The 25030-nt window shown below is 33.9% G+C and overlaps 1 protein-coding gene across 1 annotated transcript in view; it reads left to right on the top strand.

The window, feature by feature from the left end:
• The first annotated feature begins 7537 nt into the window (after positions 1 to 7537).
• OTC (ornithine carbamoyltransferase) overlaps positions 7538 to 25030 on the top strand; it is a 69179-nt gene continuing 51686 nt past the window's right edge. Inside the window, exons 1-2 of the mRNA XM_031959430.1 lie at positions 7538 to 7782; positions 23533 to 23671. Of these exons, the coding sequence (XP_031815290.1) occupies positions 7706 to 7782; positions 23533 to 23671 (216 nt within the window). The 5' untranslated portion in view covers positions 7538 to 7705. The remainder of the gene's footprint in view (positions 7783 to 23532; positions 23672 to 25030) is intronic.

Raw genomic sequence — 25030 nt, 5'->3', positions numbered from 1 at the left:
TTTTCTCTTGGTTTGTATTTCCAGTGCTTAGCATAGCACCTAGCAAGTATTTATGACAAATGGTTTCTCTGTGTCTAGATTTTAACAGCAGAAAATTCAGAAATATCAAATACACACCAAATTATAAAGTTTGGACCTTTACTGTGTTAAGGATCATGTCTAAGTGAAGGGGCAGGTCAATTCTCCAAAAGCCCCCGAAGCTGTGGATCATAACATCTGAAGGAGTTGCAAAGCAGCTTTTACTGACACAGGTGTTACTTGTGGACTGGGAATGAAATAAACTGGAGGCAGAGGGAAGAGGAGAGAGAGGTCAGATAATGCAACTGCCTCTCTGTCTCCTTATGATCTTCTCACATGAAGAGATCCATTGTACAGGTCTGAGTTAGACCTCCAGCAGCCACTGGCAGGTAGCTCCTGTATCACAACAACTGAAAGCATTATTGCACATGTTCATTAGGCTTCTAGTATCATAGATTTAAAGTTAGAAGAGATCTAAAAGGCATCTAATCCAACCTCTTCATTTTCTATGATGAGGGAATTGAGTGACTAAATGAATTAGGACCTAAAATGTGGTGCTCTGATTCTGATACTATTTTGTCATCTTGGGCAAATTAATGCTATCTCTCTAGGTTTCACTTTCCATCTGAAAAGGACACTTCATGGAGAGGTGTCTAATGTCACTTTCAGTTCCTCAATATTATGATTAATTAATATTTGTTGAATTGAACTAAATTGAATTGGATGACTAATAGTAAGAATTTTAAGTAAAATGATGGGTAGCAAAGACGGAAGTCAGAGGGGATTAAGTCAAGTAGGTTAAATGGTCGACTGATAGCTCTGTTTAGTACAATTGGCAAGGTAGTCTCCAAGCTCCACAATGCATACCCTGAGAATTATGAAAGTAAATAAAATTTAAAAGGGAATCAGGGGCCCAAAAGCAAACTTTGTTAAATTCAGGAGCTCAAGCTCTGAGTATAACCCATCCTTCCACCAACTCCATGGAAAGTCTAAAGAAAGTGGGCATCTTGCCTTCTGAGAGATGAAGCAAGAGACTATATGAAAAGTTGTCTTTTCTTTTAACTAATACACTATCCCAGGCTAATGTTGCTAAACTGCAAATAAAGGTCTCAGATCAAAAGAGTTTTGTTTCTTTGATTACAGGGCCATCTCTTCAGATAGGCTGTTTGTTTTGCTTGATTTAAGAAATCTACCAAGTCTCCCTAACTTCCAATATCTCTCTTACTTATCCCGATGCACAGAATTCTCACTAGAGGGGAAAGAACCAAAGGTACCCTAAGACTTTATCATTTCATATTAAAAAAATAAAGTTCTGCCATCATACATCAAGAAATGGCCACTGTTACATGTATTTTCTATTTGTGAGCAATTGCTTAACTTCCCTGATACTCAGTTTCCTTATCTGTTAAATGAAAGGGGGTGGGCTTGCTGGCCTTTGAGATCCTTTCTAGAACTATGATTCAGTGAGTTCAAATCTAAGACAAAGAAACTTTCCCCAGGGATTATAAGACTAGGACTTCTTATTAAAGTGTATTATGGAAGCTTGGACTATTGGAATTCTCTTATTTGCATTGGAGTTTTTGCTTTGTCAATAAAATTCCTGTTGACAAAGTTTGGCAATCATGCTTGGAGGAGGATCTGGGGCCTGCCTACCAAGATATCCAATGGAGAGTTTTCTCCAGATTTCTGGGTGGGATCTCTAGCCAATAGATATGTGGTATTTTTGAAAAATAGCCTAGTCCTTCAAGGCAAAGATATTTCTGATACAAGGAGTATATTATATCCCCCCTCTTTCTCACCTTACCAGATGAAGAGCTAGATGGTACGAAGAGTAGCGTGTTGAACTTGGATTTAGGAAATTCTGAATTTGAATTCTACCTTGGATACTGACTCTGTGTGGCTCTGGATAAATTATTTAATCTCTCTCAACCTCAATTTCCTCAGCTGTGAAATGATAATAATAATAGCATCTATCTCAGGGTTGTTATGAGGTTCAGATATAAAATTTGCAAAGCACTTTGCAAACCTTAAAGTAGTATGTAAATTATTATGTTATTATTATTATTATAAAGGCACATGTCCTAATCCTATCTCTCCATATTCATCTTACCACATCAAAGTATAGAAATTCTTGACATAAAAATCAAGGAGGGTTTATTTATCTTCTTTGCTCTCTAGCAAGTTTGGGAATTATGCTTAAGATCAATAATTTTCAGGATCATGTGTGACTTTAAGCATATATGCTAAGGAAATGCCTAGCAAAAGAATGATTTTAAATTTATGGAACAGGAGAAAATAAGAGATTTCACTTGCATGTGGTGATACAGCCTTTATCTTTGGGTCTTAGGTATTATATGGTACAGGGAAGAACTAAGGCACATTCCCTGTCTGCCTTTTCAGAACACTGACAAGGAAAACAGGCCACATAAATAAGTATTTACCAAGTGGGAACAGAACATTCTTGAGAGAGAATCCATAACCTCCAACAAAGATGCTTATGCTGACATCAGTATTATTGTTGGAATGAAGACAACAATAGTTGAGTTAAATCCATAAAGATCTTCTCAAATCAGAAAAGCTTTCTATATTTGAATTGAGGACCAGCTCAATCAGCCAACAATTTATCCTGCTTGATTTAAGGCATAATTCCCGATAGCTTCTATTTTTCCTACCTATTATTAAGTACCTCACTATAGTCTTTCAATTTAATTCAATCCAGTTCAATAAATATTAATTAATCATAATATTGAGGAGCAGAAAGTGACCTTAAATACCACCTCTCCATGAAGAGCCCTTCTTTTTACAGATAAGGAAAGATAAACCTAGAGAGATAGCATTAATTTGCCCAAGATGACAAAATACTATCAGAACTAAGATCTGAACCGATGTTTGATGATAAAGGAGTCAAAGTTACTTTCCCTTTGGGACCTCAGTTTTCTCACTTCTCATTCTAAAATCCAATAATGTGACAATCCACTCTCTGGGAAAATAATGTATACCCCAGAAGGGCTAGGACTGAGTCTGCCACATTTAACATGGGATTCTTTATCCTATAGAAAGAGCAGATCTGGCAACTCCAATGGTATTGTTTTCTTTGCTACAGTTTCTGGTGAAATCCTTACAGAAGTAAAAACCTTTCCAGATATCCTACATTAGAACAATTGCTCAGTTGGATTGCATTTCTACAAAAGAAAAAAAAATGGAAATAGCTGGTAATAATGTTCTCTTTCTATGACTCTAGCCTACTTCCTACTGTTTCTAATTATTTTTCCTTTTTTTTTTTTTTTTTTTTTTTTGCTAAGTCATTTGGGACTAAGTGACTTGCCCAGGGTCACACAGCTATGCAGTATTAAGTGTCAGAGGCTGGATTTTAATTTGGGTCCTCTTGACTTCAGGGCTGGTACTCTATCCACTGTACCATCTAGTCACCAAATTACATCATCCTCACCATCACCATCTTATCTTATACTTATTCATTATTTATTTATATTATATAAATTTTATATAATCATAATCATGTTAACAATATATTTAATGTATATTATATCAATATAACATATTCTATCATATAAACATGTTATATCAATTATTTATTTATATGAATTTAGATTATATAGCTATATAAATATATGTACTTATTTATTTATGTACATAGTTCTTTATGCATACTTTATTTGGCGTACACAATCTCATAGTTGCATTATGTCATATCTCATTTGAGATCTTAATAAATTAATTACCTTGTCTTCTTCCCTTAGAAGGTCTAGTTGAATGTGTATATTCCATTCAAATGTAGTGAACTTTGAGATCTTTTTAGTTTGTTTTGTCTAAATTTATGATTTTATCACTATAGGTAACTTCCAGTGTGAATACTCCTTTTGTTAAGGCAGATCAGCAGTTTATTTTTAACCTAAAGGTTTTGGAAGATTTTTGAGATTCCGAAAGATTTAATGCTATGTATGTAATCACACAGTTAGTATGTGTCAGATTCAAGACTTGCAATTGTATCCTTACAAGACCAAAGTTCAGGCCTGTATCTACTACATTTAACCTTTTAGAACTCTTAACCTTCTATAACTAGTAACTTAAATTCCATTTTAGAGACTGGGCTACAAAATTATACATAATCTGTCATTCAACAAATACTGATTACCTAATATGTTCAAGGTAGGCATAAAGGAGATAAAGTGGGATAATGTACATAAAGCTTTTACTATTCAGAAAGTGCTCTTTACATGTAAGCTGGTATGCATGTTCTTATGAAAACACCATGAAGGTACAAAAAGTCCATAACAAGAGAACAAAAAAGTGCACTGGGTATATGTGACATTTTTGGAATTAGTAAAACTTTGAAGGAGGTTGGAGAATCCCATTGTAGCCACTATATTGTCACTATATTGATCCTTCAGCTTTAGGTTTAAGCTTTAAGCTTTGGCTTTAGGAACTCCTTGGGTATAACTGGAACTATACTGTCTAGCTCATTCATTTATTTATTTACACATTTATTCATTCATCAAATATTATTATATAACTACTGTGTTCAGAGGACACTGCTTGAATTGTTTTGGGGAAGCAATGAACTTTAAAGACAGAACAAAATGCTTGTAAGTATATACAATTAGAGAACCAATCTTCTCTATGCTCTGATATTTCTTTCTATGGCCACTAGACGTTATTCCAAAATCCAATAATTCCAAAATTCTAAAATCAGATAATACTTATGGCCTTAAGTTATGAGATAAGAGCCACTATATAGGGTATATTTCTGATCAAGAATCCTTGCCAGGAATACCAATGTCCCTCATTCATATAGCAAACATATTAATCTCAAAATATGTTATTATTAAATGTTAACACTAAACTAAGTGCTTGAGGAAGTATGAGGATGAAACATAGGATCTGCCAAGAAGTTGCTTACAAAATACTACAACATAGTGAAATGACATTTACAGAGATAAATAAAATAATATAGTACAGACCATTATAAATGGAATAAATAGACTATAAAGAGTGTAAGATCAAATGGTCAAATGAGAATGAATACACTTCTGTCTTTGGGAGATTTGAAATTATTTATTAAGCATACACTGTAAGTTTCAATGAGGAATATGAGACTAGTTGAGACTTATTGGGAAACAGGGTATCCTCAAATATGAAGATCTCAAGGCATCATCAATTGTGTACTAGACATTTTAAATCGATGCCCTGGAGGTATCTCATACTTAATACATTCTAACAGAATTCAATTACCTCCCTCCTAAACCTACACCTTTTCTAAATCTTCCTATTGCTATTGAACCCATCATCATTCTCCCAAATTCCCAAGAACAAAATTCAAACATTATCCTTGACTTCTCACTCTCTGTCATTTCACATATATGCTCAGTTGATAAATTTTGCTACTTCTTGCTTTAGAATCTCTCTCACATTTGAACCCTTCTTTGTATTCATATAGCTATCACCTCAGTGCAGACCCTTGTTACTTCTGGTTTAAGTTATTGAAATAGCTTCCTCATTGGCCTTTCTGCTTCAAATCTCTCCCTTTTCCAGCTGATTTTCTATACTGATGTCAAAGTGGTCTCCCTTAAGCCAATATATAACTATGCCATTACTTTTCGGAATAAATTTCAGTTGTTCCCTATTGCCCTTAAGATAAAATGTAAATTCTTCTGTTTTATATTTTTAAAGCTCTCAATAGCTTGAACTCAACCTGTTTCTTCAATTTACCTATACATTACACACCTTTTCTTACTCTAAGGTGCAGCCAGAGTAGCCTTGTCTCCATTCTTTATAACTGATACTCCATTTTTTATTTCCTCACCTTTATGATGGATACCTCTCAAGACTAGAAGGCAAGCTCTCCACAGGGTTTTCTCTTTTTCATAGAATGCTTTTTTAAAATGCAACTAAAGCACCATTTTCTACATAAAACTCTTCCTTATTCCCAACTGCTAGTTCCTTCATTTCCAAAATACCTTCTATTTAAATAACATATTTATTCTGTATATGCACATATTGTATAATATATGTATATTCATGTATATTTATTGCTTACCCACCTTTAATAATAGCATTAATAACTAGAATTTATATAGTGCATTCTATGTGCCAAACTTTGGCTAAATACTTTATAAATATTATCTCATTGGATATTTGTAACAACATAATAGTGTACACTATTATTATCTCTATTTTATGTTTAAGGAAAATGAAGTAATAGAGTGACTTACTCAGGATCAAACAACTGGAAAGTTATCTGGGTTGGATTTTAAATTGGGTCTTCCTGACTCTAGGTTTAGAGTGCCATCCACTCCCAAGTGCAATCCAGATGCCTTAGAATGTGAACACCTCAAAGTTAGAGATTGTTTCAGGATTTTTTGTATTTGTATCTCCAGCATCTGAAAGACAGCAAGCATTTAATGAATGCTTGTTGGCTTTTTCTTTGTTCTAGGTCTTTACCTCCTATTTTCCCTTTCCTTTACAGAGAAATGCTTATTCTCAGTTTCCCTGTGTTAATATTGATACTGGCTATTAATTAAATATTATATTTTGGAGGCATTTATGAGCTCCCAAAATAATGAAAACTTGTGTTCTGCTATTCCCTTTATCATGTTCTGAGTTTGTTTGTTTGTGTTTGTTTTTTTGTATTTCCTAGAGTAGGCCTGAAGTTGGGAAGAGTCACCTTCCTGAGTTAAAATTAAAATGTAGCCTCAGACACTTACTATCTATCCTGTTTGCCTCAGTTTCCTCATCTATAAAATGATTTAGAGAAGGAAATGGCAAAGTCACTCCAATATTTTTGCCAAGAAAACTCCAAATGTGGTCACAAAATGTTGTACATGACTGAACAACAGAAAGAAGACCTTGAAATAAGCAAGATCAGTATTAAAATTTTTCCTCTGAAACTGACTTTGTGACTATGAGAAACTCACTCTTTCTTTTTTTATTTTTATTTTTTTCCTGGGGCAATTGGGGTTAAGTGATTTACCCAGGGTCACCTAGTTAGGAAATGTTAAGTGTCTGAGGTGACATTTGAAGAACTCAGGTCCTTCTGACTTCAGGACTGGTACTCAATCCATTGCACCAACTAGCTACCCCTCTCACTCACTCTTTAGACAAATTACTATTTTACTATAGACAATTTCTGTAGACAAATCACCAGTGAAAAGAATTTCCAAACCAGATTTTCTTTTACCAATGAAATTACAGGTCCCAATGAACCAACCAACAAAAATTACTAATAGTTCACGTTTATATGAAGTTTTGTGGTTATAAAGTGTTTTATAAATGTTATCTTAATTGATCTAATTTTATTCTACCTTGACCACAGTAGGCAATCAATAAATATTTATTAATGGATGGTAGTTGTTCCTACTATTGTGTGATTCAATCAAAAAAAGATTGAGGAAAATCCTCTCTTGGCTTGGCTCTGAAATGGAAACCAAGAGTTAATATCTCTTTAAAAATACACACCAGTGCAATTTGGATTAAAGTATACCTGCCCCTTAACCTTGAACAGCATGGATCCTAATCAGGAAGGCTAGATAAAGTAGTTGAAAAGTGGGATTACCTTTGATCCCTCTTTCACATAGAAGATCCTCTTTTAAACAAAGGTGCTTCTTCTTGAGGACTCTGTGCAGAGGAATTCTTGCATACTTGCAGTTGTTCTTCCCATTATCAGCCAAAAATGCTGTTTAATTTGAGTACCTTGCTGAGGAGTGCAGGTGTCCGACAAGGAAGCCGGTTGGCAGTTCGAACTTTTCAGTAAGTGCTCAATTTGGACCTTCTCTTCTCTTGGGAATATTTACAGTTCTGGAGCTAAAGGAATGGATATTCTGTTCAAAATACATAAGAAAAATGTCTCTTTTAGGCATTAGGGTTGGGTCCTCTTAATTGAGAGGATCATAGCTAATTTAATATGACCAGCATTTGAATTCTCTTTTCTTGTTTCTGCATTGATCACATTTCATTTTCTGTCTACTGTGGTAGGTAATACAACTGTATTATTTCATTTCTATCATAACTCTGGAGCTAGAACAGACCTTAGAAGTTATCTGGTCCAGCCCTTCCATTTTACAGATGAAGAAAATGAATCCAAAAAAATTTGTGATTTGCCTTTTCCATTCCAGCCATGTGTAATCTAGCCCATTCTAGTCAGAATCTTTAAATTCTAAACAACCACCTATCTTGAGAAAATTAAGTAATTAACTTATATGGGACTACCACTAAATATCTGAGTGGCATAATGCTGTGGTTCTCAAACTTCTGTTCTCAGTAACTTTATATTAAAAATTAAGTATCTATCCAAAGAGTTTTTGTGTGGGTTATAGTTCCAGATATTTACTATATTGAACTAATTGAGTATTTGTAGACTTTCCGTAAGAGGTCAGAGACTTCTAGGATTCTTTGAATTACACTTTGAAAACCACTGGTATAATAGATAGAGATCTAGATTCAAAATCAAGAACACATGAGTTTTTGCACTGCCTCTGACATCTATTTGCTTGGAAGTCTTGAGTAAGACACAATCTCTGAATCAATCAATCAATCTATTAAGCAATAAAATACATTGATCATCTGCTATTTGCCAAGGCAATTCTAATCTGCATCTATGGAGGGAATTTCCACACTGGGCATCCCCTACAGGGATGAAATCATTGGTCTAGACTAGGGAGAAAAATCAGTGAATATTTACTGAATAAAAGGCATAAAAAGAACTATTTGACAATATACTCTTCTCAACCAACTTTTTATGCCTTCTTATTGTCTCTAAGGAAAAATATAAAGTTCTCTGTGCAGTTTTTGAATTCATATACAACCTGAACCCAACCTATCTTTCCAACCTCATTATCTATCTCTTGCCCTCCTACTCTCTGTGATCTAGCCATAAATAGATCATATATCTCTGTTCCGTACACATAATACTATCTCCTACATCATTGCCATTACTATCTGCCATGCATGGATAAGTTCATCTCTTCTTACCTTCATCTCCTAAAGTCTTGTTTTTCCTTTAAGATGCAGCTTGATATCAGTCATCCCACAAACACAATACATGAACAGGCATAATCAGTGACCTAACATTTTTTAATAAAACATAGTTATATTACATGTATATCATACATTATAAATTATATTTTAGAACATAAATATAATTTATTTCTATCTAAACAAAAATGCTGCTCAAGTACAATCTTGTATGAAGCCATTCCTGTTTTCCCAAACTGCTAGTATCCTCCCTCTCAAACTTTATACCTCCTAAATACCATTATCTTTTATTTAAATGCTTTTAAAGCATTTTTTATGTGTTTTCATGTGAATACATATTTCATAGTGACTTTTGTCTTCCCCATTACAATGGAAAGTTCATTGGGAAAAGGGATTTTTTTTTCCCGATTTTTGTACTCTGTGCTTGATAAATAGTAGGTTCTTAGCTGATATTTGTTGATTGGCTGATCTCACTCTAGAGATGCCAGTGTTCATCTAATCTTTGGGCAGACTTAAAATTCAACACTAAAGGATTTAGAAATAAATATATGATAAAGTCATAAGAAGAAAACTTTCTGCCTAATGGAAATAACATGATTTTTTTTTCATTTACATTTGAAAATTCATTCTCTAAACTCTGGATTTTATTGGCCTGCATACTTTCATATTCTCTCTGAAATGGCTATTTCTTGATTCTTGATTCTAGGAATTGCAAGAAAGATGCTTTAAAGCAAGGATAGAAATAAATAGCTATAGTGTTCTCAGGAAGATAGCCATAATGAACCTCTAAACAAAGTTTCTCTTTCTTTTTTTCATATCTCCAGGAATATAGATAGCAAGTCATATATGCTTCATCCTGTTCATTTTGTTCTTATCCTTTTATAAGATCACACACAAGGGGAAGCTAGATGGCACAGTGGACAAAGCACCAACCCTGAAGTCATGGGGACCTAAGTTCAAATCTGGTTTCAGACAATTAACATGTCCTAACTGTGTGACCCTGGGCAAGTCACTTAACCCCAATTGCCTGAGGCGGGAAAAAAAGATCACACATAGGTTTACCCCAAATCCTTGGAGAGGGGCATTCTTAATAACCATAAACTAATTAAATAAGCAAAATACAATGAGGATTAAAATCATATACACAAACCATAAACCTCAAACTATTTACAGTGCCAATTTATTTTTATTCAAAATTCAGGCATTAAGAACCTATTATCGACCAGGCACTGGGATGAGGATGGGAAAAGTTACAGCTTAGAAGAGTATACAAAGTCAAAAGAAATTTTAAAGTATCTTTCCTTAAGCAGCTTACATTTTATGGGGAGATATACACAGATAAATAAAGAAACAAAGAAGCAAATAAGTACATACAAAGTAAATATAGATTAATTTCTAAAATGATGAGGCATAGGGACAGCACTAAGTGGAGGAATCAGAAATAGTCACTTATACGAAGAGATGGCACCTGAGGTGCACTTTGAAAGGATCCAGGATTTAAAGAGGGGGGATTAAGGAGGGAGGAATTCTAGGCATGGGGGACAGCCTGTACAAATAAGAGATAGAATTTCAGAAACCACAAATAAGCCAGTTCAGTTGGAACACAGAGTACAGAGGGTGAGTAAGTTAACATAAGCTGGAAAGATAGGCAGAGGCATCAATTTGGTAACTGCATGAAGAATGAATTGGAGAGAGGAGAGACTAGAAACAAACCAGTTATAAGGAATTGCCAGGATCTAAGAGAGGAATGATGAGAGTGAACTCTGGTGGCAGATTATTAGAGACCAGGGGACAGATGTCAGAAGTGTGGAGTCAGTAGCAAAAATATAGCAGTGTTCTTTTGTTAAAGTTCATATGCATGGATTTTAAGGATAGAAATAACACCTTATAAATTCATAGCATCTTCTGATTTCCTTATTTATTTATTTGGTTGGTTGGTTCTGTCCATAGGAGATTTTAAAATAAAGTTTCTGCAGTGAACTTTGGGAGGCAGTGTAGCGTCATTGAAGGAACACTGGGCTGAAAAATCTTTAAACCTATAGTATATTGATCTCTATAACCTACTCATGCCTGGTCTTGAAAGTGTCACAACCCTTCTAGAACCCAGTTTCTTCACTAATAAGCACAAACTAGAGGATCTTTAAGGTTCTTAATAGATCTAGAATTTTAAATTTCTGGCTCTAATGCCTTTAGACACACACACACACACACACACACACACACACACAAACTCAGCTATTGGATGATATCCAACTAAATAAACAAAGAGCAGTTGCTTTTCATTGAGGTCTCTGACCTTTGACATTCCCCTCAGAATGAGAAGAAAGCTATTTGATTCTTGTTTGTTAACTGTTACATTTTAACTTTGTTTATAGTCTTTAGCAAAGTGGATTTTGGCATGAGGCTGGGAGGGTATGTTAACTTTTAATTTAATGTGTCCTGTACCTTGAAACTACAATTCTTTAAAAAAATAATAATAATTTTGAACTGGACAAATACCAATGAACTTAAACATTTCTCTATATAAAAGTTATAGAAAAAACAAATTTAATTATATACAGCTTTGTTTTTTTCAAGTATTTACCAGATTCAACACATTAGTTCCAAAAGTGTCCTGCTTTCCCATTTTGTCACTAAACCTCTTTCTGTTCTCTTCTGTGAATAAAACAACAAAATCATTGATGTTTCTCTTTTCTTTCTTTTGCTTTTTCAAAATTCAGTTTTGAGCTCCCTCTCTCCTTCCCTCCCTCTTTCCCACCTTGTCCTTCTCTCCCTCCTTCCCTTCTTTCCTTCCTGTTCTTCCTTTCTTTTTTTATTTTCCTTTTTTATTCTTTTTCCTCCTCCTCCTCCTCCTCCTCCTCCTCCTCCTCCTGCCTCTCCTCCTCCTCCTCCTGCCTCTCCTCCTCCTCCTCCTCCTTCTTCTCATTCTTCTCCTCTTCCTCCTCCTTTCCTCTCGTTTTTCCCTCTCCTCCTTTTTCTACTCTTCCTCCTCCCCTTCTCCTCTTCTACTTCCTTCTCCTCTTGTTCCTCCTCCTCCTTTTCCTTCTGCTCCTCTTCCCCCCTTCTCCTAAAACTACCTCATCCTTACTCCTCCCATTTTATAAAATCCTCTGTGGTAAGAAATTTCACAAAACAGATTCATAAATTACTCATATCTAAAAATACTATTTCATTCTATATCTCTAGCACATTACCTCTCTTCCAAGAGGTAGAAAACTTGTTTTGGTCATTGAATTAATTGGAGTTCTTAAGTCTTGCAAAGTAAATTTTCTTTACAATGTTATGATCATTATATAAATTGTTTTCTTGGTTCTATTCATTTTGTGTGGAGAAGAGATAAAGTGAAGAACTTCCAAGAATATTTAAATTCCTTTTCTGTATTTTAGTTTCTCTAGGTCTCTGTGACCTGCATAAATATGTTGAGTATTAGCCAATATGCACTTAGATTTTAGATATATGTATTTAACCTAAAATGATGACATTTATCACTGTTCCAGTTATCAATGTTTAGACAACTAGTTGCTTGATGTATGGTTCTTTCTGGTACTGGGGAATCTGCTGTTTTTGGTACAAATAACATCCAATTAAGGGGGGTAGGCACCTATCTCTTAATGTTCCCCCAACCCATGATGTAACCCTTTGTAACTAAAACCTATAAAAACTGTATATCTTCTCCTAGTTCTTTAGCCCTTCTACCATGAGCTTTCTCTCTTTCCCTCCTCATGGTGGAATTGTTCATTCTCATGAGAATTTATTAAATAAACAACTTTTTTGCTTTTTACTTCGAGAGGTCTCTGAGTAGTCATTTTTGGATAGGATTTTCTATCCCTCACAATTTCATCAGTACATACATATTCTTTCCACTATCTTTGAATCTATCATCATTTCATACATATTAATAAGTATTTCTTACATACCCTATTTGTTCACTCATTCTCCAATTTATGGACATTCCTTTAGCTTTTAGTTCCTTGTTATAACAACATAGTTTATATATATCATTTCTGTCATTTAAAAAAATTCTCTTTTGAATATGCCTAATACTGCCATCACTGGATCAAAGTATATGGAGGTAGTAGCAAATTAATTTTCAGGATGTTAGACCAATCCATAATTCTACCAACAATACATCAATATGTCCTCCCCTTTATATCCCCTTCCACAATTGTCATTTTCCTTTTTTTTTTTTTTTTATCATTTTTGTAAATCTAATGGACATGAATTGAAACCCCAGGGTGTTTTAATTTGCATTTATTTCTCTTATGATTTAGAGCATTTGGCTTTTCTTCTTTTGAGAACTACTCATATCCTTTGCCTCAAAATTGTCTGTTTTAACTCCAGTAATCTACTCTATCCCTTATTTGATCAAGAAATCTTCTGTCCATAGCTAGGAAAGATATCTTCTTTTATTATTTTCTAATTTCTTTGTAATATGGCCTTTAATATTAGGGTATTTATTGTATTGTTTGATGTGAGATGTTGTTCTAAAATTTAATTTCTGCCATATTGCTCTCAAGATTCCCCAGCAATTTTTGTCATATAGTGAGTAGTTGGAATCTCTTGGTTTAACAAATTATATTAATTTGCTCCTAAACCTTGTGTTCCTCATGTTTCCTATTGATCATCTTTTCTATTTTTTTTTACAAATACCATATAGTTTTGATGATTCCCAATATGTACATTTTGATTACTTCTAAAAACTTTTAAAAAGTTAAATTTTAAATTTTTAGGTAAAAATAGGTAAAACTTTTAAAGGGCAAGGTTAGAGACTGTGAGGTAGAAGGGTTAGGTTCTCAGGTGTGACTGAATCATTTTATACCTTGTAAAGGAGCTTTGAGTAGTCATCCATATATAAACTGCTCTAGAGTGAACTTCATCAGAACTCTCCAAGGAAGAAAGGGAAATTGAAGTCTAATTCCCAATTCTTGCCATTTACTTGCTTATTTTCCTCATTTTGAATTTAATTTCCTCATCTTTAAAATGGTAATGATAAATACTTTCTCACCTGATTCAGAATGTAGTTCTGAAAATTAACTGTTTTGCAAATAGCAAAGTTTTGTAGAAATAAGACGAATTATTATTGATATTGGAACAGAGGTGATTTGGGGAATTCTGGATAATTTAATCCAGAATAACTTGATTTTAGCCAAAAGGTTTAAAATTAATTGATGAATCAGCTGATTTGAAGGAGGCCATATATATTATTTTAACTCTTTCTCAGATAAAATTAGGTTGTATTTTCCATTCTCTTTTTTCCATCCTCTCTCCACCCTTCCTCACAGTGAACATGTAGAAAAGGAATGCTTCATCACGCAAAGCAGGTTTCAAGCCCATCTCCTTTAGGGCCCCAGGAACAATAGTAATGAAAATCTGGTTGAGTAAGATAGGGAAAAATTAAGGCTCAAGTCAACAATAATTTCAACTTTCTAGTTGTGGTATTATCAGAGCTATTTGGGAAGATGAAGGGGGCTTTGCTCCAAGGTCTTGTTATTCAGGGACATCTCTCAGCATTTCACAAGCAGCCTAGGTCACACCTTCCTTCTCCTTCCCTCACAAAAGGATGAGCCATATTTCTTTCTCTCCTGATTAACTGAATCCACCATCACACTCTGTACCATTGTTGCTTCCTTTACCGGCAATTGTTTTTACCTTAGATGAAAATATTCCTAATTTACAGGCCAGGGTGTGGAGAGCTACAGAAGTCCTGTAGCTTTTTCCTGCATTCCATGAAACTTCCTCTGGGTTGCTTTTCAGCCTGCTTCACATTAACTTATTGAAAGAAGTGCTGAGTTGTGGAATGTTAATGCCCTATTGTTATGGTCTTGAAAATAGAAGGTTCATTTTATGTGACTTCCTATTGCTTGGAAATTATCTTTGGAGAAAAAAATGATTTTTAAGCTTGTTCTGACAATTAATAGATACAACCTTGTAAACTTGCATTTCTTAGAATCCTATAACAATGCTCATCAATAGTATGTGTATTTGATTCCCAAATAATAACTCAAGTGAGTTTGCTTTTTCTATGCAGGCAAGTGCTGTAGCCAGTTCAAACTGCTAAAGAGAATTGTTAAATTTTATACTTAAACTTTATACTTGAGCATTTATGTTTTGGAAACTGACAAACTGCAAATGAGGATTTGTTTTGTTGTTTTATTGATTGTTTAGATTTAATAAAAATTATGTAGAAAATCTTAATACACTTACATTACACTTAAAAGTATGTTGTTAGTAAAAAATTTTTGAAGAGTCAATTGTTAAACAACTACCTGCATACCCTTGCATGGATAGTAGTTGTGCTAAAGAAAGAGAAGGAACTCTGAGTAGAGGTGAGGTTTGAAGTCTGTTTGTCAGAACCGCATAGACAACATGAAATTAGCAAATAAGATCATATTTGGTATGATATATTTGAATTTTGGGCAAATGAAGTCATCCTCCAAATTTATAATTCAAAAGAAGAATCTAGGAGATACAGGCCAACCTAATATGAGTTCTACTCTTAGATCCACTGCTTACTAGTTTTTTTGATTTTGGATAGATAATTTAATCTCTTTGAGCCTCAGTTTTTTTCATACATAAAATGGGGACAATGAAGTATCTATTTCACTAGTTTTCAAAGTATAAATGCTCATACTGAAAATTTAACAATCAGTTCTCTTAAGTAATTTGAGTGGCTCCAAAACACATCTGCATAGGGAAAGGAAGTTCATGGCAAAATCCATTTCCTGGAATCTTTTGCTCTCATTTCACACTACATTGTAGTTCTGAGAGTTATTAGTAATGTATTCTCCCAAGCCCACTTTCTGTTCTCATTTTGAAAAACAAGTCAACATTTTTATTCAATTTAGTTATTCCCTCATCTTCCTTGCTTCTTTGTTTCTGGAACTCCTAAGCTGACTTTCTATCCTGATGTAAGGAGTGATTCAAAACTCATTTCCAGAACACTTTTTTAATTGATGGAGATTGATTACTCAATGCTCCCTGAATTTGTGAGGAGCAAAGAGAAAAGAGACCCTAGTCTTTTTGTTTCCAATTTTCAGAAAGAAGACACAAGTTTCAAATTTCCTTTAGATCCCTAAAAGGAAAGAAATTGGAAGCACCTCAACCACAACCCTGTCCCCAACCAAGAACACTAGAGATTTGGGGGAATTTCTCTTTGGGCAAGAGATTCTCTGATTTCTGTTTGATACTGATTTGGATAAATGGATTTATTCACTATGTATTATATGTATACCTTATTAATATGTTCACTGTAACAGTTCCAAGTTCCAAATGATGTGTTTGAAGTTCAGCACCAAAAATTGAGATTGGTGTAGGCACCAAATGTTGGAGTTTGGTCATGTGAAGAATTCACAATGACCATTCTCTTTGACAAAAGATAGCTTTATTTGGGAGAAGAGGTTACAAACACAAATGAAGAGATACAATAAACATCAGAAATGGTGTATATGAAATAGAATTGGGAGAGCATATAGTTAACAATGGAAAGGACAAGATCCCTAGTGAAACTCACAATTAAGCAGGAGAAAGGGTATACACCATGAGGTTGGAGTATGTCCTAAAATGGCAGGCAAAATCTATAGAGAAGTGTAGCACTCTAAAAGAGTTAGTTAGCTATAAGAAGGAGAAAGACATCATGAGGTATGGTAGGTGATTGAGAAGAAAGGCTCCATGAAGCACAGTGCCAGGGCAACACTTAACCCAAAAGAGATTCAGCAAAGATGGTATGAGCCATGGATAGATTTATAGGGGAAATTTAACCTCAGGGGTTTGACATCTGATTCATTATAGTAAAGTGGGGTTACTTACGACCTCTACTAGGTTTGAGCTGATCCCCACTAGTGCCCTTCCCTGCTTGCCTTAGGGAGTAATCTTATCAGTACTTCTGCCAACCCCAAATAGTTACTCAGGAATTGACATTTTCATTATGGAAGTGATATTTGGTGGGAAGGGAGTTAGACATTGGGTGTATAGCTTGAGGTGTTCCTTCTTGGTCAAGGAATAATGATTAGAAGCACAATTTGAATGTAAGAATTATTTCCCCTACCTATACATCATTTAAGGGAGCAGAAAAAATTAACACAACATTCTCTTTCACTGAAAGGAGCAGAGTAACCAATGTCTAGCCCCAACCTCCTGCTTTGCTTACTGGTATGGATCAAAGTCTTCTTTGGAAAAAAGTTAAAAAGATGAAATTTTAAAAGTAAACTGTATCCCTTAGAACAATTCTGACTTGATTGGTTTTGTACTACCTGAAAACTATGACAGGTCTTGTCTTTTTTATTATGAATATATATTTAAACAATTGTCATACTGCACAAGAAAATTAAATCAAAAAGGGAAAAAATGAGAAAGAAAACAAAATGTAAGTAAACAACAACAAAAAGAGTGAAAATGCTATGTTGTGATACACACTCATTTCCCTTGGTCCTCTCTCAGGGTATAGATGACTTTCATCATCACAAGATGATTGGGACTGGCTGCAATCATCTCATTGCTGAAAAGAACCACGACTAACAGAATTGATCTTCATATAATCAGTTCTTATCTTTTAAAATAAAGTTCTAAAAAAGGTCAAGAATTTCAAGGGAATTAATTTTTTTAATTTAATAGCTTTTTATTTACAAGTTATATGCATGGGTAATTTTACAGCATTGACAATTGCCAAACCTTTTGTTCCAATTTACCCCTCCTTCCCCTCACTCCCTCCCCTAGATGGCAAGATGATCAATACATGTTAAATATATTAAAGTATAAATTAAATACAAAATAAGTATACATGTCCAAACCATTATTTTGCTGCACAAAAAGAATCAGACTCTGAAATATTGTACAATTAGCCTGTGAAGGTAATTTTTAAAAAATGCAGGCCGGCAAAAATACAGGGATTGGGAATTCAATGTAATGGTTCTTAGTCATCTCCCAGAGTTCTTTTGCTGGGTATAGCTGGTTCAGTTCATTACTGCTCCATTGGAACTGATTTGGTTCATCTCATTGCTGAAAATGGCCAGATCCATCAGAATTGATCATTATATAGTATTGTTGTTGAAGTATATAATGATCTCCTGGTTTTGCTCATTTCATTCAGCATGAGTTCTTGTAAGTCTCTCCAGGCCTTTCTGAAATCATCCTGTTGGTCATTTCTTATTGAAAAATAATATTTCATAATATTCATATAACACAGTTTATTCAGCCATTCTCCAATTGATGGGCATCCACTCAGTTTCCAGTTTCTGGCCACTACAAAGAGGGCTGTCACAAACATTCTTGCACATACAGATCCCTTTTCCTTCTTTAAGATCTCTCTGGGATAAGGGGAATTAATTTTTAAAAAAGCAAATGAAGGTGGCCTAGCTTACCAGATCTAAAACTATATTACAAATCAGTGGTCATCAAAACCTTTTGGTATTGGTTAAGAAATAGTCAATCAGTGGAATAAGTTAGGTTTACAGGACAAAATAGTCAATGACTACAGCAATCACCATACCTCATGGTGTCTTTCTCCTTCTTTTAGCAATGACTTTGACAAACTCAAAGACCTCAGCTTTTGGGAAAAGAACTCACTATTTGACAAAAAATGCTGGGAAAATTGGAAACTAGTATGGAAGAAACTAGGCATTGATCCGCACCTAACATCATATACTAAGATAAGGTTGAAATGCGTTTATGATCTAGACATAAAGAATGATATTATAAACAAATTAGAAGATAAGATAGTTTACCTCTGAAATCTGTGGCAGAAGAAGGAATTTATGACCAAAGAAGAACTAGAGATCATTACTGATCACAAAATAGATAATTTTGATTATATTAAGTTAAAAAGGTTTTGTACAAACAAAACTAATGCAGACAAGATTAGAAGGGAAACAATAAACTGGGAAAATATTGTTTACATTCAAAGGTACTGATAAATCCCAGTTCTATAAAGGCCTCATTTTCTTGTGCAGCAAGATAACTGTATAACTATGTATACATATATTGGATTTAATATGTATTTTAACATATTTAACATATATTGGACTACCTGCCATCTTGGGGAGGGGGTGGGGGAAAGAAGGGAAAATTTGGAACAGAAGGTTTTGCAAGGGTCAGTATTGAAAAATTACCCATGCATATGTTTTTTTAAAAAATAAAAAGCTTTAATAAAAAAATAAAATAAAATAAAGTTCTATTGCATGTAAAAAGATAAAAAAATTCTTAATTTATGGGCCACCGTTTTCCAACCTCTACACATACACACACTCTCTCTTTCTCTATCTCTCTGTCTCTGTTCATCTCTGTCTGTGAAGAGTCTTTAAACCTGAGCCTCCATAGATACTTCTATATTTTATTCTATTCTATTTTATTCTATATTCAATATTCTATATATTGATCCTGTGTTTTCTTAGCTTTCTGAAAGGCTTCACTAGATTTATAATATCACCAATGTGGATATTTTCTCCCATTTGGCAGATCACATCCTATTGTTATGGAACTTTTAGAGTCAAGACCAGGAATTATAGGAGGTGCTAGTACAATCCCCTTACTTTATAGACAAAGAAACTGAGATCCAGAAAAATTAGATGACTTTCTAAGGATTTCAAATAGATAAAGCATAGCAAAGGTAGAATTTAAACCAGGATCCTCTAGCCCTAAACTCAATACTTTTATTATTTCACCAAACCCTAAGTTGTATTTGACGCTTCATAGAGGAATTAGATACATAATATTGTCGGTGAGCTCTATGAGAGCTCAGGGAGAATCTCATCCACTATCAAGTCTGCATTTCTGGGGATCAAAAAATGAGAAACCAGACTGAGAAGAAAATAAATTTATGAGTCACAAAGAAAGATACTGAGACCAGGAGCAACTTTAATTTCTAAGGGTACAAATTGGGTTTTTATAGCTTTCTAGGCCTATTTGAAGCACAAATCCAATTGGCAGCATTCAATCAATCAGTAAACATTTATTAAGCACCTACAAATTGCTAGGCACTACACTAATGTTGGAGATACAAAAAGGCAAAAGACAATCCCTGTCCTCAAGAAGCATATGATCTAATAGAGAGAACATGCAAACAATATATGTGCAAAGCAAGCTACATATAGGATAAATAGGAAACATTCCACAGCAGAATGAAAAGGAGGGAAATGTGCAAACATAGTATCACTGAAGTTGCAAAAGGTCAGGGTCTGTTCCTGTGGAAAATGCATTTCTTTGAGTTTAATCTTAGCAGAATTCCGTGTATTGGCAGGAAATCAATATCTTCCAGGCCCCTTTCAAAAACAAAATAATTTTTGCTCATCCTGTTGTTGCCAATCGGGAGGGAAGTAAAGGGCAAACTCTTCTGTTTCCTCGGTTTCAGAAGTTACATTATCTGGGGAGATGTTTCCCCTAAATATACTTTGCTTACCCTAAATTTACCAAGATAGTTATTCCCCTCTTCTATATTATCGATATCTTCCTTAAAATATTTTAAGACTCTTGTTTCTGTCTTCTTGTAAATCTTCTACTCAATATAATATCAGTTTACCTTTTGTCCTTATGTGGATACCAGTGGAGCTCACAAGCTCTTCATCCTATCTGGTATCTCTCACTTGCTATGTATAACTTACTTCCATAGCCAGTCCTAAAGTTTGATGATAAATTTTATGTCACTCCTGACACAATTCTATCATTATATCTAAAATGCTTCACTGATGATATGGTAAAGTCTATTTTAGCCATCATACAATGCTTTTATAGTGATCCACAATGTGAATTCTTCCAAAATTATAGTATTCCATCCTTCATATCACTGAAAGTATATCATATTGAAATGGTGGACCTCTATTTTAGGGAGAAACTTAGAGTCATTAAAAGAACTATTCAATTCCCAAAATGCAGACAAATCTTTAATTCAAATCTGAGTCTAGTTATTTATAAATCTGCAGTGTCTATCCAATACATATGTATTTATAGGTCAGCTTTATGGATTGCCCATCTAGCATCATGGAAAACCTTTTTCATCTGCTTGTCTTACGTGTTTAAATGACGTCAAACTTTTGAGTGAGTACGAATCTCATTTAGGAGCCTCTGTAACTCCCAAGGTTTGATAAAAATCATCATAGCATTGACAAACAAGAGCATCTGGGTTTCTCACTTCCATTTAGAGTTTGTACTGGGAATCCTCCATATTTGTGTTAGGGAATTCCTCCATTTAAAGGTGTTAAGATCCTCCTTGTGAATAATTCTTCCATTTCAGTGGAGGTCAATATATCTGGAAATAAAACTAGAAGATCAAATGTTTAATTACCAGGCATTTGAAAAATAGACAATAAACCATTGAACTAAGAGAGATACATACATATATATATATATATATATATATATATATATATATACATATATATATATATATATATATATATATATATATGATTTTATAGAGCCTTTGGCTTGACATTAAACACAGCACAGCTCCAGAGATTGCTCATCCATTTTCCTTATTTGAGAAGTTGAATAATAGATACAGGATGCCAGGAGATTTGAGAGAGGATGTGCAGATCTTGGGTCTCGGAAGTTACCCAACATCAAATGTGTTCCAGTGGGCATATTTGCTATGTAATTAATCTCATCAGAATTTACTAGTGGGACTAGAGACTTCTAAGAGAGGTCTCCTTCAAGATAAAAATAGTGAGACTTATCCTATCCTTGTGGATTTGAAAATTTCTGTTTACACAATCCTCCAACTCTGTTTCTGGGATTTCTAAAGTTACTTTTTCTGGGGAAAAGATACTTCCCTAAATCTCATGTGATGTATGAAAAATTCTAGAGACATTGTTTCTGGATAATCAATCATTTATTAGTCATGCTAGCATATAATTAGTAAGGGTCAGTGACTCTCTTGAATGCAAAGCCACCTCTTGGAACCACTCAATGCAGTACATATATATCTTTGGAAGAGTGAGTGTTTCTGGAGGTGGCAATTGACTCTGATTGGTTAACAAGGAATGAGAAGAATGACTATTATAATAATAAGTGGACTTGTTCTAATGATAGGCTGGGGAGGAATGTGACTTTGATTAGGTCATTTATTTCTAAATTGTCCAGCCTTGAACAATCTAATCAAAGAATTTATTTCCACCTGAACTTGAGGAAAACACAATGGGCTTCCCCACAATGATGGGGTCTGAATGAAATTGAAAGTTAACTAAATTTTATTGTCAGCAATATCTTTCAAATGATGGGCTCGGTTTAGTAAAGAACAGTTTTTAAAAAGGATAAATCCTGTGTTTCCCGAGTATTAACAATTAGTTATTTAATAATAATTTCTCTTACAGCCTATTTTCTCCATAGCAGTGAGCAATTGACAATAATATAAATCTGCTTGAAATGAATAATAAAAGAGTCATTGAAAAACTGCCTCTGTTGTTACATCATTTAAGGAATCTTAGATGATTTTTAATACATGCACCTTTTTGGAAAAGCTTTTAAGGAAGCATTTTGTTCTTTGGAATTATAATTTTTTCATGCTAGGAATAGGCCTATATTGCATGTTGTATACCAGAAAAATTTTGTTTTTCAGGACTAGTCTCTGACAGATACATGTGTCATAGAAGGAACTTGATAGGACTCCCTCTTATCTATTCCCCCCAAAATAATTGTATTAAAGTTAATTGTTTTTAAATGTTTGTAATTTCTTTATATCTGAATTTTTTGTAAATCCATATATTTCTAGTTTCCCCCCCCCTTTAGGACATTTTTTATAGCCCTTTCAATTTTTTTCCCTAAGACATAGTATTCTATTTTCTATTGTTTTAATTTGGGCAATTGGGCAATACTTAAAAAATATTCAAGTCTTCAATAAACATTTAAGCATCACTATGTGCCAGATAGTGTGCTAAATGCAGAGGATATAAAAAGAGGCAAACACCAAAGAATCAACCAATTTTTTGAACTAACCAATAATTTGGTCAACAAATTGTACAATATGGTGATAGAATATGTCAAATGGCATTCTTACTTCTTGAAGACAAAACAAGTGAGTGAATTTTTCATTTTTTCTACTGTATTGGGTAAAAGCAGTACAAGTACATAACTATAATCAAAGACTTTGACATTCAGTAGAGGAAGCTTATCCTTCATCCTGGAGATAGGGGGTCAGTGTTAGCTTTTGTGACAACTATTTGAGTGTCAATAAAATATGAATTTTTAATAAACGTGATTTGCCTTAATTTTTTGATATGCTTAATTTTTATTGACAAGCAATAATAATCATTGTCAAATGGGAGCTACAATGTAGCAAAAGAAGAAAATTTTCCAATTAGTAGACTTTATTAGCAACAAAATTATTTATTCTCCTTCACATTCTTCCTTTCCTTAACTAAAGGAAATATTGGATCATTTAAATTCTAAACCATAGCCCCTACTAATTATATTTAAATACATTAGCTTCACAAAATCAAGGGACAGTCATTCTAAGTTGTTATGTTGTTTCTCAAAAAACAAAGAGTAAGTCACTAAGATTTTTGCTTTTTTAAACATTTTTCCTTTTTTTTTTTCACACAGATGTGGAAAATCAGTCCAAAGCAATGTCCAGTTGAAAGGACGTCACCTCTTAACTCTAAAAGACTTTACAGGAGAAGAAATCAAATATTTGCTCTGGCTATCAGCAGATCTGAAGTACAGAATAAAACAGAAAGGAGAAGTATGTATAATCTTCAACTTATTGACAATTGGACTACTCAGTAGTTTCAGTCTTCCCAGTAAACCCTGGAAATCAAATTTCCTTCACCATATAGTCAATAATGAAACAATACAGATAAGCTGATTGGTTACTTTGGAATGGACAAAAGAATACACTGTAGACAGCCAAATGAGTGGCTTGATGATAAATTACAGGATTTCATTTGCATAAGGCATTCAAGTTCATTTTTAGAAATTGAATCAGAACTTCAGGAAACTATTTCTTTTTCTTGCAACATCTCTCTTCTCTCATGTCCTATGAAATGAAATCCTACCAAATGAAAAGGAAGTATCCATTTTTCCCATTCTCTAAATTGTTTCAAGTTGTATATACCCATATAAATATATTACCCCTCCTAAACACATACACACACACACAGAGAGACACTTCAACAATCTCAATATAAACAATTCTTTACTTAAAGTCCTCTAGTAAAGGGTAACCTACTATCTCTGGAGATTGTGTACTCTACTTCAATATAACTCAAACTGTTTAGAAATAATTATATCTATTAAAAATAAGTTTGCCTTCTTTCCACTTACACCTATTACTCCGCTTGGGACCAAATAGAGTAAGTTGTACCCCTTTTTCCATAGCTTAACCTTTCAGAATAAAATGAGATAATATATTTTAAAAATGATTTATAAACATCAAAGTATCATATTTCTCTACATTTCAGTTTCAAATCATATATATATATATATATATATATATACATGTTTACCTAAACACACATATATATGTATATATCTATACACATACATACTTATTATATCTATCTGCCCTTACAGAAACCCTGAATTTTCATTTTATAAAAGTTTTTTTTTTTTTTTCACATCATAATAGTTTTCCCCAGGATCATTTCCGCTCCCCTTCTCCTTCCCAGAGAGCTATCCCATACTGAAGAAAAAGATAGAAAGGGGTGTGGGTGGATGGGAAATCAGCACAACTGATCAATACATTGAAAAGTCTGAAAATATATACAATGTATACTTCTGATCATTCCAACTCCATAATATGGTAGGTTAGGGGTATTCTCTCTATCTTTTGAGTCATCTTAGAGCCGTATAATTTTGCTACATTCATTTCTTATTTTTGTATGTGATTCTTTCAATTTGCATCATCATTGTTAGTATGTGTGTGTGTGTGTGTGTGTGTGTGTGTGTGTGTGTGTGTATTTATATTTGGGCTCTGCTTATTTTGATCTTTATCAATTTAGGTAGATCTTTCCATGCTTCTCTGTATTCATTATCTACATCATTTCTTACAGCACAGTAATATTCCATCAATTTTTGCATTATGATTTGTTTAGTCATTTCC

The sequence above is a fragment of the Sarcophilus harrisii genome, chromosome 3, assembly GCF_902635505.1.
Source record: "Sarcophilus harrisii chromosome 3, mSarHar1.11, whole genome shotgun sequence".
In the NCBI taxonomy this organism is placed as follows: Eukaryota; Metazoa; Chordata; class Mammalia; order Dasyuromorphia; family Dasyuridae; genus Sarcophilus; species Sarcophilus harrisii.
Note: the sequence above shows the minus strand (reverse complement) of the source record. Positions and strands in the feature narration are given on the sequence as shown.